Source organism: Mytilus edulis, chromosome 9 (assembly GCF_963676685.1).
Source record: "Mytilus edulis chromosome 9, xbMytEdul2.2, whole genome shotgun sequence".
Lineage (NCBI taxonomy): Eukaryota > Metazoa > Mollusca > Bivalvia > Mytilida > Mytilidae > Mytilus > Mytilus edulis.
Window position 1 is genome coordinate 21,003,029 of NC_092352.1, and position 18,723 is coordinate 21,021,751.

The following is an 18,723-nucleotide window of genomic DNA, read 5'->3' on the forward strand; positions in this document are numbered from 1 at the left end:
AATTTCTCGCAATTTGATTGGCTGATATTGTCCTAATAAATTTCAGTACAATTTTTTATCACGTCAATTGGAATTATCTCCCTTATTTATTACGTCAATTGAGTTGCTTTGTAGTCATAATATTTTTTATTTTTCACATTTTTTTATTTAAAACTAAAATATTTTTGTTGATATTGTCCTAACATTGAATTTGAATATAATAATATGTAATATAACAAAATCAGGATAAATTCGTTACACAGTGTTCAATTGTCCTAATACGGAATTTATCGGGTCAATAAAATTATTTTATTGACCCGATAAATTCTCGTATTAGGACAATTGCACACTGTGTAACTAAAATTATCCTGATGTAGAGTAATTTCTCGCAATTTGATTGGCTGATATTGTCCTAATAAATTTCAGTACAATTTTTTATTACATTAATAGGAATTATCTCCCCTTTTTTATTACGTCAATTGGGATTATCTCCCTTATACCATTGACCTAATAAAAAAATGAGTTGCTTCATAGTCCTAATATTTTATTTTTTCACAGTTTTAGATTTAAAATATCTAAAATATATTTGGTTGATATTGTCCTTACATTGAATTTAAATATAATGATATGTTATATAACAAAATCAGGATAAATTCGTTACACAGTGTTCAATTGTCCTAAAACGGAATTTATCGGGTCAATAAAATTCTCCTATTAGGACAATACACACTGTGTAACTAATAATATACCATGTATACACTATACATGGTATACATGTAGTTGGTTGTAAAAGGCCCTGATGTAAAGAGTATGAAACAATTTGATTGAGAAAACTAACAGCCTAACTATTATAACAAAATAATTTACAAGGAACAAATATGAATGACATAAACCAAAGACAATCATTGAACTACAGGCTTCTGACTTGGGACAGACACATACAGAATGTGGCAGGGCTAATAATGTTTACTGGTGGCAAACCTTTACCTAAGAAAGTGGTGTAACAAAACAACATAAGATCAAACTATAAAATTATGTTGAAAAGTGCTTAACTCAACTGGGCTTTTATGAAACTTGGACAGAAGCTTATCTATGACCAAAAGACAGAATCCACAGCAAAATTTAGATTTTTTTCTTCATTTTACTGTATTCTACTACATGTACTGATAAATGAACTCAAGTTTTTTCCAAGTTAGTATTTAGATACAATCTGGGGCTGAAGATTTACAGATGTCAATTACTGTAAAATCTGAATGGAATTTTATGAAACTTGGACAGAAGCTTATTAAGATCTAAAGACAGTATCCACAGCAAATCTCTATAATTTGTTGATTTTTCTGTATTTTACCCAATGTACATAATGACTTTGTTAAATCTTCTTAGAATGTTTTAAAAGTTTTAAATAAGCTTAGCTTTTTCAACATTAAGAAATAGCATCTGTAGAAAAAAAGCCTGATCAATTTTGACACTGACAGCAAAAATCTCAAGCTAGACAGGATTTTGTGGAATTTCCAAACGCATGAAGATTTTTTTAAAATTTGTATTAACTATTGTTGTGAATAAAGTATATAAAAACCATGCACACATGGCTACAATACTGCAATGGCTTAATACATGTTTTATTTCCCAGAATGATTATTAAAAAAAAGCTTCTGAAATATTTGATACACACATTTTGATATCAACCACAAACAATTCTTGTATTGAAATCATATCCTTGCTTAAGCTTTGCATGCATATTTTAAATTCATTAACATGTTATACTTCTTTTATCTTATTAGCAACTGAGTACCATCTAGGGTTGTTGAAAGCAAAATTGGCAAAGTACAGACAGCAATTGCTAGAACCTACAGGCAAAGCTGGAGCTAAGGTGAGTTTAAAGGACAATACTAGCATTAAACTTATATAGTTTACTTATATTTTTTTAAGATAAGTCCAGGGACTCGTCTTTTTTGGCCAAGTGAAGTAGTGAAAATTGGTATCTAACAACCAAAGATTTGAATCTGACATTAATCATATTGAACTGAATCAGATTTAGATTAATAATGATGATAATTCTTTGTTTAAATGGGATAAGACAGTGAGTTACCTTGAACACTTATCATTCATGAGGCCCCAATTGAAATGATTACAAAGAAAATCAGTATATTAATAATCATACAAACATACTTAAGAAAAAATCAAAAAATATAAACCATTTTTTAAACAGGTAAATGAATTATTCAATGTTGACACATTTCAATTGACCTCAACAAGTGTGCAAAAAATATGCGTATAAATATATTACACAACTTTTTTTTTTCGAACAAATAATTTAAACAAGAATGTGACCAAGTACACAGATGCCCCATCTGCACTATCATTTTCTATGTTCAGTGGACCGTGAAAATGGGATAAAATCTCTAATTTGGCATTAAAATTTGAAACATCATATCATAGGGAACATGTTTTCTAAGTTTCAAGTTGCTCAGACTTCAACTTCATCAAAAACTACCTCGACCAAAAAGTTTAACCAAAACTTTAACCTGAAACGGGACGAACGAACAGCAAATGAACAGACGGACGCACAGACCAGAAAACATAATGCCCATAAATGGGGCATAAAAAATTCTGTTTAATGTAACAGTAATTTCCACTCATAAAATAAATGCAGCCTGGGACTCCTCTTTTTAAGAAAATTGAAAGTTCAGTTTAGTTTTCATTAGTCATAGGGTAGTTCTGTTTTAACCTCAATGGTACCCAGAGAAGGCACTTTCCAAATAAGGTAACCAAACGAGGAAAAAGAGGTTCACTGTACTTGTCACTCACCCATTATTGAGAAGTGAAATCTCTGGATCCCATGTATGTTTTATGGAACAGCCCTTAGAGTGAAACCTGAATATATTGCGTTCTGACTTAGAACTGTAAAGGACATTAAAAGTTATTCCTAGACAAAGGATACATTATTACGAATTGAAATACATGTTTAAAATTTAACCTTTTGAATAAAAAGTGCATGAATCATTTCGTGCACTACACATATTCTTATGAGGTATTATTAATGAGTGCCTTTTTATTGATTTTAAGCCACCCCTTCAAGTTGACATACCATAACTGAATAAATCTGACAAATATTTTCATGAAACTTGTTCACATTCAAACATTTGGACAATACTTGTTCACATTCAAACATTTGGACAATACTTGTTCACATTCAAACATTTGGACAATACTTGTTCACATTCAAACATTTGGACAATACTTGTTCACATTCAAACATTTGGACAATACTTGTTCACATTCAAACATTTTAATGACACTTGTTCATATTTAAACATTTAAACACTACTTGTTCACATTCGAACATTTTCATAATAATGGATCAATTTCAAAAAATATTCATGATACTTGTTTGCGTTTCATCCATAATGGACAGAAGCTTTCATGTTGTTTTGGCTCATGTTGACATACCATAACTGAATAAATCTGACAAACATTTTCATGAAAATTATCAAATTCAAACATTTTCATGAAACTTGTTGACATTCAAACATTTGAAAGACACTTGTTCACATTAAAACATTTATATGACACTTGTTCACATTTAAACGTATAAACACTACTTGTTCACATTCAAACATGTTCATGATAATGGATCAATTTCAAATATATTCATGATATAAAAAAGAAGATGTGGTATGATTGCCAATGAGACAACTATCCACAATAGACCAAAATGACACAGACATTAACAACTATAGGTCATCGTATGGCCTTCAACAATGAGCAAAGCCCATATCCCATAGTCAGCTATAGTCATCTATGACTCATACTCGTTTGCGATTCATCCATAATGGACAGAAGCTTTCATATTGTTTTAGCTCATTATGTTTTAAAATATTTTTCAGGGTGAAGGTTTTGATGTTATGAAATCAGGAGATGCACGAGTAGCACTTATTGGTTTCCCTTCCGTTGGTAAGGTAGGTTAATTAATAGGATTTACATGTGTGATGCATACTACATTCCATATGTAAGTAAAGGATAGAGGTTCTTAAGTATTAAAGTGATAAGTTGCCAATCTCTTTATTAGGGACATAGTGTGATAGGTCTTAGAAAAGTGGTAAATTTTTATAAAGTAATTATACCCCCCCTTTAACCCCCGCTTTAAAAAAGGGGGGGTATACTGTTTTACCTCTGTCTGTCAGTCCGTCCGTCCATCAGTCCGTCAGTCAGTCCGTCCCATGAAACTTTCGTCACATTTTTCTCAGGAACTACACATCCACCCTTTCTGTAATTTGGTATCAACATTTATATATGTCAGCCACACCGTGTGATGCGTTTTCAGATTCATCACTTGACAACTTCCTGTTTACCGAACACTTGTCTGATTTTACACATGATAGCCAAGTTGAAAATTATTGTCACATTTTTCTCAGGAACTACAATACAACGATTTCTGAAATTTGGTTTCAGGATTTATATAAGTCAGCTATACCGTGTGATGCGTTTTCAGATTCATCACTCAACTACTTCCTGTTTACCGAACACTTGTATGATTTTACACATGATAACCAAGTTAAAAATTTTCGTCACATTTTTCTCAGGAACTACAATACAAGGATTTCTGAAATTTGGTTTCAGGATTTTTATAAGTCAGCTATACCGTGTGATGCGTTTTCAGATTCATCACTAGACAACTTCCTGTTTACCGAACACTTGCATATTTTTACACTATTAATATTATCCACTTGCGGCGGGGGTATCATCAGTGAGCAGTAGCTCGCAGTTTCACTTGTTTATCAATCTATCAATCACTGCATTAAGGACATACATGTAGGTCTTGGGATATTGGTAAATTGGTAAATTGCCTATCTGTTCATTAGGATATACTAGAAGTTATCTCTACTTTCCATATATATGTAAAATAGATTTTATGAAAACACCTACAAATAATAACTTCAGTTTTCCTTGCTAGCAAAGGGAACTTTTCTGATGACATAAATGTTGGATGATTTTTTTACAAGATAAGGTATCTCATGACTAACTCACTACTATCTGATTTTCCATTTCTTTATAAAGTAGGTTTCTTATGACATAATTCTCTACTCCTTCACATCTGTGACATGATGCAGAACTCATTTCAGGTATGCAGTTTTAGTGAAAGTTATTTTTTATTCCTTCGTCCTTATTGTAAACTTAGATATCATAAGTGTGAATGTTCATTTGAAAGTGGAGACATTATCACATGGTAGGTTTCAATATTATTCTACTGCTTGTGTTCAGTCTTTTCAGTTGAGTACATATAGTCATTCAGTCATTAATCAATTAACTTATTATTTTCAGTCTGCTCTGCTGGACACGTATAGTCATTCAGTCATTAATCAATTAACTTATTATTTTCAGTCTGCTCTGCTGAACACATATAGTCATTCAGTCATTAATCAATTAACTTATTATTTTCAGTCTACTCTGTTGAACACTCTAACAACAACACACAGTGAGTCAGCTGGTTATGAGTTTACCACACTGACCTGTATACCTGGTGTAATTGAGGTAAATAATTACACTAAGGAAGTGTAAACAATATATTTGTATACATGTACTTATGAAAAGGGATCAATGATAAAATGCTTGGATTTTAATGTTGAATTGTATATGAAAAAAACCCAGTGCTACAATAACATAAATCCAAGTTATTTTCTTTCTGAGCCTCATGTGGACACACTCCACCAGGGTTAAAAAAAAATTGAGCTAACAACTGATAGACACTTTTTTGGTCCTGTTTCTTATCTTAGTTGCATTTGTAACTACAGGCATTCAAATCAATTAAGGTAACACCCAGAAGAAAAGGGGCAAGGAATTTGGTCACAACAAATGGTAATGTTTAACTGGTACATATGGATTATGAAAGTCTGCAGAAATGTTTTGTAAATTTTAGATAAACATATCATATACAATATATCCCTATCCGATTGTACACAGAATTCGTGAAACAAGAATCCATGAAACTACAATATTTCCAGAACCCACGAAAATAAATGAACCCAAAGTTAAGTAGATTGTTTTATTTCTCTCTGACTCAGCCCCATGCAAGCAGTTGTTTACTGTAGCTATATATATAATTTATAGGAGTAAAAAAAAAGTTACCATACATAGGTCTTCAACACGGAGGCCACGCTTACACTGAAAACAGCAAGCTATAAAGGGCACAAAAAATGACTACTGTAAAACCATTCAAATGGGAAAACCAACTGTCTAATCTATATAAAAAAAACAAGAAACATTTTTGAACTCTAACAACTACTAAATATCAGATTCTTGACTTATGACATTTGCAAACAGGGTTTAAACGTTTTAATAGGTACATGTACCAACCTTCACCCTTATCTGAAACAATAGTGTAACATAACAACATAGAAAGACACACTATAAAATATCAATTGAAATAGCTTAACTCAATCTAAAGACATATTCACACAAGTGAACATACACTGAACAAATAAATTTGATCCATGAAACAATGTATATACAAATAAATAAAATAAAGGGTGAATAATTTAAGTAACAGTATTATACCGCTGAGAAATCTTTAACAATTTCAGAAAAACAACAATAATCTTGTACAAAAATCCGCCATTTACAATAACATACACAGGTCAATGAAAATAATTTTGCTGTTAGCTATAGGTATTTAGTTTAAATGGAGAAAGAAAATAATTTTAAAAATAGATAATTTTGATGTTCATAGAACGAAGAATGAAAATTTATAGTAAAACCAAACACTTATCTAAGCTTGTATATAGACCAGTTTTAACCTAGGCCTGACTAAGTTTAAGTGGTATTTTAGCGTTATGGACAGTCAAAGAAGACATGTATGTTTTTGTACATTAAAGAGAATGTTATAATTTTATATTTTTTAGTATAATGGTGCCAATATACAGTTACTTGATTTACCTGGTATCATTGAGGGTGCTGCTCAAGGTAAGTTATCTTACAATAACATTGTAAATCATATTTCCCATAAATTTGCATGTATATCATTTACAACAGACTGCTCTTCTGAAAATATCATGCTACTGTTTTGTGACCCAGTGGGAGATTAAGTGACAAAATATTACCTCCCCTGTAAACACTGAAAACTAGATCTGATTCAAGTTACAATAGGTCAAAGTATGGTCTTCAACACAGAGCCTTGGCTCACACCAAACAGCAAGCTAAAAAGGGCCTATAAAAATGACTAGTGTAAAACCATTCAAACAGGAAAACCAACAGTCTAATTCTATATAAAATTTGAATAACACTTATGAACCACTTTTATTTTAGGTAAAGGTAGAGGGAGACAAGTTATAGCAGTGGCCAGAACATATGATGTAATAATTGTATTTTGTCATGTTTTTTTTTTGTAAAGGTAGTGGGAGATAGGTTATAGCAGTGACCAGTACACCAATGTTATAATTATATTTTGTCATGTTAATTTTAGGTAAAGGTAGAGGGAGACAGGTTATAGCAGTGGCCAGAACAGCTGATGTTGTTATCATGATGTTAGATGCCACCAAAGGAGAAAAGCAGAAGTATGTATTGGTAAACTATTTTACTTCAAACTTCTATCATCTCCATCTAAATTAAGAAAGGTAATTGATACCCTTGGTCCCAGTAAATTGACTTTCTTAATCAATAACCAGTTTTTTTTATATCTTCATTCATATATTACACAGACTTCTTGGATAGTTGTGACTTTGGGATTGTTTGCAATCCTTATACTGAGCAGCTTATAACTTATGTCTTGTTTTTAAGATGATCAGAAGATTTTCACATTATACAATTGAGCTGTGTTTGTTAGAAATGGCCCTACATACAAATGAATATTAATTAATCTGTTAATCTATTTTGGGTTGAAAAAATATCTATGCCAAGTCTGTAACAGTCAGAAAATTGAGTTGATATAAAAACCCTGCAAAACAGACCAAAATTCATCTTTTGTTTGGTATTGAAATGTTCTAAAGTTAATCAGAGTCAAATACATGTTTATGTGTACAATTTGGAAATTAGTATGGCGTTCATTATCACTGAACTAGTATATATTTGTTTAGGGGCCAGTTGAAGGACGCCTCCGGGTGCGAGAATTTCTCGCTACATTGAAGACCTGTTGGTGACCTTCTGCTGTTGTTGTTGTCTCTTTGGCACATTCCCCATTTCCATTCTCAATTTTATTATGTACACTTTTACTTAAAATTCTTTTAAGACCCCACCATAGCAGAGGGGACATTAAGTTTTACCCTTGTCCGTCTGTATGTCAGTTCATCCATACGTACGTTGGTTTCCATTCTCTAACTTTAGTTTGCCTCCACCAAATGGTATGAAACTTATACACAATGTTTATAACCACATAGTGCAGATCATGTTTTCATTTTGGTGGCATCATTTTAACTGTTATAGAGTTATGGTCCTTTAAAAATGAAAAAAATAGCTAAATATTTCGTTTCCATTCTCTTAAACTTTAGTTTGCCTCAACAAAATGCTATAAACCATATAACAACAAAATACGGATCAATTATGAATTTTGGGGATGTTGCTTTAACTGTTTTAGAGTTAAGCCTCTAAAAATTGCTGAATTATTCATTTCCCTTCTCTTACTTAAGTTGCCTCAACCAAATTTTATGAGACTTATAGACAATTTTTATTACCACAAAAATCAGATCAAGTACAGATTGGTTCTTCAGTAATGTTCCTTTATAACTTTATATGATGTGCAAGTGGGGGCATCATTTCCCATTTATTTTACTGTATTTCAACAAAAAATAGTGAAAATTGACAAAAAAATATATTTCAGTCTTAATTATTATGTTTTGGTTACAGCAAACCATCCAGATAACAATAAATACCTATAGTGAATACCATTAACTTAGGTACCAAAAAGATTATACTCAAACCCACACCTGATTTTGGCTACTTTTCAGTTTTATAATTTTTACCTCTCAAGAAGAGCATTGAGGTTGTCATTTTTTTCAGACCAGCACATCTGTAAAGGGGTTTGAAAAGAATGGAGGACTGTATGGGCCTTAAAGGATTTTTTTTTTGTAATCATAACTACAGACAAGATGGATGGCCACAAAAAAGGGTGGATAATTATGTATGGTTGTATTTATTTTTTAGGGAACTTTTGACAATGGAGTTGGAAAGTGTTGGAATCAGATTGAACAGAAGAAAACCAAATATATATTTCAAGGTAAGATAGGCAATAGTAATGTTAAGCATTTAAATAGTAACAAATAATATACAACTTTAGATACCAAAGATCTGTTTAGCAGATACAAATGTACTATAGTAATATGTCAGCTATATAACATGTATGGAATGATTGTAAGTTGTCCTTGTCCATCGGGTAGGGTTCATCTGACCTGGACTTCATTTGCATGGTTCATTGGTCAAGGTTAAGACTTCATGGTTTGGTCTGTTTATCATGTACTATGCTACATTTTGTGAATGAAATGATTGTTAGGAAACATGTACATCTGGCAGGGTTCATCATTTTTATGGTTCATTGTTCAACATCAAGTTTTTGTGGTTAGGTATGTTTCTCAGATACTTTAAACAATATTTGAACTTTATTTGGTGTATTTAATTGTCATACATGTACATGGTTTAACTGTCAGACCTTGACATTGTTTTTATGGATCATTTATAATGTTACTAGTAAACTGTTCAAGTACAATTCAATCATGATCAGTTAAGCCATTGAGATACATTTCAGTGTGTGCACTCTTGTTTAACCTTTCCTCCATAATGACGGTTTTTGACGCCACCCCCTTTACTCCATAATGACGCCTTTTGACGCCTTTGTAGTACCTCAGTTGAAACACTTTGCAGTAGACTTAATAAAATTTGTATCCAATATGAAAATGAATTTCATAGGAATATCCGACTCATATTTATTTGATGAAATATTTGTTTTTCACAATGCATTAATACTTTAAGGGGGCTCGCGGGTCTAAATCATTTTTTATACGACCGCAAATTTTGAAAAAATTTTCGTCGTATATTGCTATCACGTTGGCGTCTGCGTCGTCGTCGTCGTCGTCGTCGTCGTCGTCGTCGTCGTCGTCCGGCGTCCGAATACTTTTAGTTTTCGCACTCTAACTTTAGTAAAAGTGAATAGAAATCTATGAAATTTTAACACAAGGTTTATGACCATAAAAGGAAGGTTGGTATTGATTTTGGGAGTTTTGGTCCCAACATTTTAGGAATAAGGGGCCAAAAAGGGCCCAAATAAGCATTTTCTTGGTTTTCGCACCATAACTTTAGTTTAAGTTAATAGAAATCTATGAAATTTTGACACAAGGTTTATGACCACAAAAGAAAGATTGGGATTGATTTTGGGAGTTTTGGTTTCAATAGTTTAGGAATAAGGGGCCAATAAAGGGCCCAAATAAGCATTTTTCTTGGTTTTTGCACAATAACCTTAGGTTAAGTAAATGGAAATCTATGAAATTTAAACACAATGTTTATGACCACAAAAGGAAGGTTGGTATTTATTTTGGGAGTTTAGGACCCAACAGATTAGGAATTAGGGACCAAAAAGGGACCCAAATAAGCATTTTTCTTGGTTTTCGCACTATAATGTTAGTATAAGTAAATACAAATCTATGAAATTTAAACACAAGGCTTATGACCATAAAAGGAAGGTTGGTATTGATTTTGGGAGTTTTGGTCCCAACAGTTTAGGAAAAAGGGGCCCAAAGGGTCCAAAATTAAACTTTGTTTGATTTCATCAAAATTGAATAATTGGGGTTCTTTGATATGCCGAATCTAACTGTATATGTAGATTCTCAACTTTTGGTCCCGTTTTCAAATTGGTCTACATTAAGGTCCAAAGGGTCCAAAATTAAACTTAGTTTGATTTTGACAAAAAATGAATCAGTTGGGTTCTTTGATATGTTGAATCTAAAAATGTACTTAGATTCTTGATTATTGAAGTTTTTTTGGTCCAGTTTTCAAATTGGTCTACATTAAGGTCCAAAGGGTCCAAAATTAAACTTTGTTTGATTTCATCAAAAATTGAATCCTTGGGGTTCTTTGATATGCCAAATCTAACTGTGTATGTAGATTCTTCATTTTTGGTCCTGTTTTCAAATTTCAAATTCTACATTAAAGTCCAAAGGGTCCAAAATTAAACTAAGTTTGATTTTAACAAAAATTGAATTCTTGGGCCTCTTTGATATGCTGAATCTAAACATGTACTTAGATTTTTGATTATGGGCCCAGTTTTCAAGTTGGTCCAAATCAGGATCTAAAATTATTATATTAAGTATTGTGCAATAGCAAGTCTTTTCAATTGCACAGTATTGTGCAATGGCAAGAAATATCTAATTGCACAATATTGTGAAATAGCAAATTTTTTTTTAATTAGAGTTATCTTTCTTTGTCCAGAATAGTAAGCAAGAAATATCCTATTTGTGCAATAGCAAGAATTTTTTTTAATTGGAGTTATCTTTCTTTGTCCAGAATCAACTTAAATCTTTGTTATATACAATATACAATGTATATACACTTTTTACTACCAACTGATAAATTTAAATAATCTTTACCATTCAGTGATAACAAGCAGTTTTTTTACATCTTAATATTTTATGATGTATTTAAATGAGTAGTTATTGTTGCAAACTCCATTAGAAATTTGAATTGATATCAGTTTTGAAAAAGGGAAACGGGGATGTGAAAAAAAAGGGGGGGGGGTTAAATTTTTCTCATTTCAGATTTCATAAATAAAAAGAAAATTTCTTCAAACATTTTTTTGAGAGGATTAATATTCAACAGCATAGTGATTTGCTCAAAGGCAAAAAAAACCTTTTAAGTTCATTAGACCACATTCATTCTGTGTCAGAAACCTATGCTGTGTCAACTATTTAATTTTAGATTTAAAAAGTTTGAAGAAGAAATCTTTAATTGATTTGTAAAATCTTGGCATTTGTTTTGTGTAAAAAAAACACCATGTAATGTCAAATATTTGATCACAATCCAAATTCAGAGCTGTATCATGCTTGAATGTTTTGTCCATACTTGCCCCAACTGTTCAGGGTTCGACCTCTGCGGTCGTATAAAGCTGCGCCCTGCGGAGCACCTGGTTGGATATTTTTTTTATTTATTATAAGATTTCGCTATATTTTTCTATAAATTAACTTTATCTTATACCTAATAGAAAAATGAAATAAAAAGATGGGGTCACCGTTCATTTACGCTCAGAATCTGCCTTCGAAAAAAACATACATTTTTGCTAATGTCCTTTTTTTCTGTTGAACTAATAGGAGAAAAAGCGGTAATATAGAAATTAAAAAAGAACTAAATTACAGAAATGGCTAAAATTTTACAATTATTTAGTTTATGTACAGCTTTTTCGAAAATAACAATAAAAAATATAGGTCACCGATGAGTTAAAAAAGATATTTAAATTTTAATGCCAAAATATGGCATTTTTGCACCCAAGGGAGATAATTTGGAGCTTTTTCAATGATATATACATTTAAAAAGTCACCTGGGGCCAACACGTATTGATTTTTTGGAATAATTTTTGTACCATATGATAAAGTAACAACTTCTTAAGGTAATTAATAAAATTTGAAATGAAAAATAAACGTTTGATTTTTTCCTGAAAATTTTATACCCGCGAGCCTCCTTAAAGCATATTTTCTGCATTTTATTGAAAAATCCTATGCGAATCAAGTATGCAAAAAAAAAATTTCAATGGAGGAAAGGGTTAAATATACATTTTATTTTAGTAATATATGCATTTAGAAAAGAAAGGGATATCAATCACTACAAATATTTATAAATGATAAAAAAAGAAGCAAAACTTCAAAATAAGTTATTTGAAACTCTGTCATTATGTTATAGAAGAGATTCATAACAACATTGTTTACATCACTTACATCTTTGAATCATTTAAATTTTATTTTATTTCAGCCGAAAAAAGGAGGTGGGATATCATTTAATTCAACATTAACGCTGACAAAATGTAATGAAAAATTATGTCAGATGATTTTACACGAATGGAGTATCCTTTTATAATTAAAGACAAAAATAGTTTTCTATCATTTTACATTCTTCATATCCATGCTCAATGATCAGAAGTTATTAGTATCAAGATTGCTTCCCTTTGATAGTAGATACTTCACCAGTTTCAACCGGTTGAGCTTGCAAAGTACTTCTTTAGCTAAGTCAGTTCAAGAGCTGACTTGAAACTGAGTCCGAGAGGAGACAATGTGGTTTTCTGAGGCTTGGATTATAGTAATCTGAAATAATTTATCACATTGTCAGGGTAAGAAATAACTCAAATGATTAACAATTGTTTTATGTCACCCTATGGGGAATGATGTTACTATTCACAAATTTTAACATATGTTTTAAGATGGGGGAAAATTGTCATTTAGTGCTACTTCTGGAATGACCAATGCTCTTGAAATTGCCATGGCAGTTAAAATATGCAAAAGTCCTGCTTTCCCTTAATTCTTAATAATTGAACTGGCTAGTCTAAATTCTTAGGAATTAATCAGCCCAATCTCAATTTCCTGAAATATATTGTTCTGTCCCTCCGCCTGCCAAGCATGTAGAGGAGGAATTTGTCTACATGAATTTAACATATTTCCCTTAACATTTAATCAGAAATTTTTAATGCTGAAATATTATTTAGAGACGACTGCACATCAGATGAATTTGTAGATGTTATATTGGGAAGTCGTGTATATATGCCTTGTATTTATGTAAGTAATCTTTTTATTTGTTGATTGTTGGAATTTTCTGTCATTATAGACTCATTGATAGGGATGATGATATGATTAACATCCTATATATAATTTTTAAATCTTTATCATGAGGATATGATAGTCATAGAAATAAGGCTACTTTTCAAAGAAACTTTCAATAGAACCATATTCTCTTGAATATGTGGTACTGATTATGTGCATAGATATTGCTATTGCATCTTATTGTGAGAATCAACAGCACAGTTTTGAAGGTCTTTGGTTAGACCATTTAAATTGATATCTTCTCCTTTACAAGTTTTTTTTAAAACAGCACACCTGTATTATATGATTTAGGTTAATGGTTAAATAGATAAGATTGTTGGTAATTTTATAGCAATGCTTAATACATATTATAATAGGAAATTTTATTACGATTTTTTAGGTGTATAATAAAATAGATCAGATTTCTATTGAGGAAGTTGACAGATTAGCAAGAAAACAACATTCTGTAGTTGTAAGGTAATGTAAATTGCTAAAGTTTTCGTTTGCCGTTTCTTACTTTAGTTAGCCTCAACCAAATGTTATGAAATTTAAACACAATGCTTATTAACATAAAACTCAGATTATGTACGGGTTTGTGTAGCAGCACTTTTATTGTTCTTCAATTATATCCTTTTACAACTTTATATGATATTTTATTACAATTTGATTGTGTTTCTAAGATGTACCCTTAGTAATTGATAGAAAAAAAGTTAAAATTATATTAGACACCAGATATGAATTGTAATCTCAGATATAATTAAGCTTTTCTTTAAATGCTGGCTTATGAATTGAAAGGATGTAGATTAAACATGAATGAGACATAACTCCATCCACATATTTAGTCAGCATTTTCTTTATCATGACTATTGCCTAACAATCTGAATAATCCAAGTTCTCAAAAGAACCTAAATTATAACTTTAGTAGTCATTTGTAAACCAGTATTATATAACTTCATCTGGAAGGGGACCTTGTTTGCCAAGTGGTCTAAGTAGTAACTATTGTAGCCAGTCAACACTGAGGTTGTGGGTTCGAACCTTGCTCCTGTGGGTGCACTGGACTCCAATCTTAATTGACTAGGATTGTCAGTTTTCCTATCGTAGGTCGTGGTTTTTTCTAGGCACTATGGCTTCCTCCAACAAATAAAAACTGACTGCCACGAAATAGCCTAAATGTTGTACTTAAAAGTGGTGTTAAAACATCAAAAATCAAATCATCTTGAAGGTTGTCATCAATGGGCATATGCTTAATATTTTACAATAACAAATCACTTTTAAGAAGAGTTAACACCCTTTTGCATCTTTTGATAATCTCTATTGAATTGGAATATTATATCAACAAAACGTCAACAAAACTTAGCGACACAGAAATCTTATAAACATTGTCCGTTGTTTAATGAAAAACATTCGCGAACAGAGAAACAATGAAACCTTGACAGGATGAAAATCGAGTACAAACACTTATACAAAAATATGCACACTAAATCATGTAAATAAGCTTTTTTACTTAAAAAAATGAAACATAGTTGAAATATAATTGTTAGCAATTTAATTATTTCCTTTTCAGTTGCAATATGAATTTGAATCTTGATTATTTGCTGTCAACAACATGGGAATATTTGGCCTTAGTGAGAGTCTATACAAAGAAAAGAGGAGGTAAATGAGTGCTTTGTTTTATATTTTTAAAATTCTAAATTTAATTGTATAAAAAGATGAAGTATTTTCAGCAAAAGTATTAAAGAACACAAAAAAAAATAATTCAGTGGTCAAAAGGATGAACTTTTTATGATAACAACAATTTATTTATTTACTTTTATATAATATACTATTTGATAAATTTTCAACAGACATTCTCTGTCAAATAAGCATGTCTTATTCAAAGCTAAGGCCAAAATTACAAAAGCATAGCTAAAAATTTAGCCAAAATCTGAAAAATATGAGGTTTCAAATTTATGTCCTTCCCATGGCAGCTGGATACAACTCAAGCCAACCAGTCTTTTCTTAATCCTTCATGCTGCATACTTAGCTAAGAAGCAGCAAATACTTAAAATCAAGTTTTTGGTTTGAAACAGCTAAAGATAGATCTTAACCCTCCAGACTCGAGCAAGCACACTACCATGAGACCAGTGAGTCTGATCAAGGAAACCTAAAGGAAGTTGCCACAATGTCACAATATCATGGTTTCAAATCCAGCTATGGAAAAGACATAAAATTGCCTTAGCAAATTTGCACATCTAAGATTGTTTGGCTATGTTCCGGACCATATGAGTATCTGGACCATACGCATATGGTCATGACCATATGAGTATATACTCGTTTGATTATAAACGGGCCGGACCATATGAGTATTTGGACCATATAGGTATTTTACAAATATGTACAAGAAACGTTGAAATTATACAATAAACTTTACCATAAAAAAACACAACCTTGGTAACATGAAAATAGATTAATTTTATAATTCAAAGGTTACATGATTATACATAAACACTACATATTGAAGCCACAGTTACACGAGTTAGTTATCATCACTTATTGTGTTCTTGCAAATAGTTTTAGGATGGCATTTGCTACCACACGGTACCATTGCTTTTCTGCATTTGCACGTTCTAGTGGTGCATGAACCTTTGCAATTACACCGTTTGCTAGCAAGGGAAAAGCTAGCCTTCTTAACAGCTGCGTGCAGAGATATTGAGGTTGTGGACCACTCTGATGTGTCTACGGTGTTATGCAGAAGTTCTAGATCACCAATATCATAATAAGATTGCAATATACCATATTGACAGGACAACTTAAATAAAGTTTGGTCTTTGCCGGTGACGTCATCTACTTTGCATAATAAACGTGGAAAATCACCAGACGCCCTATCAACTACCGATATACGCACAGTAACAAAACAGCCTTTTACGATATGGGCATTCGATTTTGTCATCTTCTTATTGTACTTACGCATGGTGTTTTGAACAGAGTGTTTATAATTTTTCTCCACTATTTGCCTTATTTTGTCATGTGTTGAGTCGACACTTGTCAACGACAATGTTTCTGATACTGTATCAGTTTCTTCTGTCAAAAGATCATGCAGGATTATGCAATCAATATCTGCCTCTATATCAAGCCGCCTACGTTTTGCAACAGAATCATGATCCGTCTGTGAGTCATTGTCCGTCTGTGAGTCTATGTCTGTTGGTATATCCTCGCTTATAAACATTTCAATTGCTTCTTTGTTGATAAATTCGTCAGTTGCGTTAGTTCCTACAAATACCCCATCGTTTGCCTTTTGACCAAAGACCGCCTCATATGGGGTTACCTTTATACTTGAATGATGTTGCGTGTTCAAAGAGTACTGCACTTCGTACAAATGTTCAAGCCAGCCAGAACCAGGGTTTTCAGATCGTTTTGCGGCAAGTAATCTATGTAATGAATTATGCACTTGCTCTACAAGACCTTGAGTACGAGGATGTCTAGGCCTACCAGTTATAATCTTGACATTTCCTCCGGGCCAAATCTTTATTGTTTCTCTTATAATATTATTGCAGAATTCACGACCATTGTCATGTTGTAAAATGAACGGAAGGCCAATGACAGAAAATATGTTTACCTTTAGATTATGTGCAACTTCAATGGCGGATTTACGTTCTTGTGGCCAGAAAAAGTTAAATTTGGAAAAGTGATCTATGTAATGTCCAATCCAGCAAAATGGACCGTCAGGATCTGCACGCTTATCAACTAAATCCAACTGACCCCTATGCATAAAATGTTTGGATGAAATCGGTTTTAACGGTGCTATGTTATTTTGAGGTTTCTTACACGCACATTTTACACATCCTTTAATAAATTCCTTACAAAGGCTTCTCGGGACGCCGTAAAAAGTATCCTCAACATCTTTGAATAGTTTGTGATAACCTGTATGAGACCGAGTTCCTTCGTGAACTAGCTTTAAAGTCTTGAACATATTTTCGACTGTCACTACACGACGCCAGTGTGCAAGAAGGCCAGGTCTCTCACATTCCTGAGGGGAAAAACGAAAGAAAGGTATAAGAAATAAGCTAGTAAGAGTTACAGAATGAATAAAACGATCATTGTTGAAGGCCTAAAAATTGCTAACTTCAACGTCATGCGGTCTCTGGTGGAGAGCTGTGTCATTGACAGTCATACCACATGCATATTCTGATTTTTGGAATAACATTTTTAACTAAAAAACGTCTATTTATTTTACAACTGTTAAAAACCATATAAGATGCGATGACAGCAATTAAAAACAAAAACACATATAGGAAAATTCTGAATATTGCGCTGCTAAAGAACTGCTAATGCTGATTTATGTAAAGATTAAAAATTAATCAAAGCCATAATATGTAGAATTCTAACCTCTTTTGTTGGAACACACAGCTCATTCTCTAAACCTAAAACGGCACAAGTTACAAGTTGGAATCCTTTGTCTTTGACATATTGCCGAAATCTGGGTGTATCTGTTTTCTGTCCGTCTTTAGTGTCAATTATAAGACTCTTTATCCTTTCAACCTTTTCATCAGTTAGTAAAACAGTTGACTTCTTTTGTAAAAGTTCATTCAGAAATATTTGAAAGTTATCTTCCCAAGACGACATATTGCCATTCACTTGTAACAATAAATCGGTAATGACCATAGGACTGGTATAAAATGTGTTTACTATAGTATTGACCAGTGAGTAAAATTTACTATATGAAACTGTTTATTTTTATTAAGATAATTGTTTAATTAATTAATTAATCGACCTTTGATAGCGTCTTCTCAATGACGTGACAACTAGAAGGATCATACCTTATTAAAAGTAAAGTCTTAACAGTAAACGTGTTAATTACCCCAACCATACGCGTATGGTCGGACCATATGAGTATATACCCATATGGTCATGACCATACGCGTATGGTCCAAATACTCATATGGTCCGGAACAGCTACATGATTATTGAAAAAACATTTTCCTTTGAAACTGAATATTAATCTTTCATT

General features: G+C 32.1%; 3 protein-coding genes across 3 annotated transcripts in view; 2 read left to right on the plus strand and 1 right to left on the minus strand.

Annotated features, from left to right (window-relative positions):
- The window catches only part of LOC139489648 (leucine-rich melanocyte differentiation-associated protein-like), a 511,226-nt gene that overhangs the window by 271,810 nt on the left and 220,693 nt on the right, over window positions 1-18,723 (plus strand). The gene's annotated exons all lie outside the window — the stretch shown is intronic.
- LOC139489858 (GATOR1 complex protein NPRL3-like) overlaps window positions 1-18,723 on the plus strand; it is a 50,557-nt gene that overhangs the window by 1,439 nt on the left and 30,395 nt on the right. Inside the window, exons 2-11 of the mRNA XM_071276704.1 lie at window positions 1,761-1,849; window positions 3,867-3,938; window positions 5,422-5,511; window positions 6,879-6,939; window positions 7,439-7,529; window positions 9,112-9,184; window positions 12,916-13,006; window positions 13,615-13,712; window positions 14,137-14,213; window positions 15,301-15,389. Coding sequence (XP_071132805.1) covers window positions 1,761-1,849; window positions 3,867-3,938; window positions 5,422-5,511; window positions 6,879-6,939; window positions 7,439-7,529; window positions 9,112-9,184; window positions 12,916-13,006; window positions 13,615-13,712; window positions 14,137-14,213; window positions 15,301-15,389 — 831 coding nt within the window. The remainder of the gene's footprint in view (window positions 1-1,760; window positions 1,850-3,866; window positions 3,939-5,421; window positions 5,512-6,878; window positions 6,940-7,438; window positions 7,530-9,111; window positions 9,185-12,915; window positions 13,007-13,614; window positions 13,713-14,136; window positions 14,214-15,300; window positions 15,390-18,723) is intronic.
- LOC139489335 (KRAB-A domain-containing protein 2-like) lies at window positions 15,650-18,606 on the minus strand. Its single transcript, XM_071275644.1, has 3 exons — window positions 18,102-18,606; window positions 16,683-17,742; window positions 15,650-15,660 (listed from the first exon to the last, which is right to left on the minus strand). The coding sequence occupies exons 1-3, from the start codon at window positions 18,375-18,377 to the stop codon at window positions 15,650-15,652; spliced, it is 1,347 nt and encodes a 448-aa protein (XP_071131745.1). The 5' UTR covers window positions 18,378-18,606.

Coding starts and splice junctions, on each gene's coding strand:
- LOC139489335 (XM_071275644.1), bottom strand. CDS start 18,377: ATGGTCATTACCGATTTATTGTTACAAGTGAATGGCAATATGTCGTCT. Junction 17,743..18,101: donor TGTGTGTTCCAACAAAAGAG/GTTAGAATTCTA, acceptor TTTTCCCCTCAG/GAATGTGAGAGACCTGGCCT.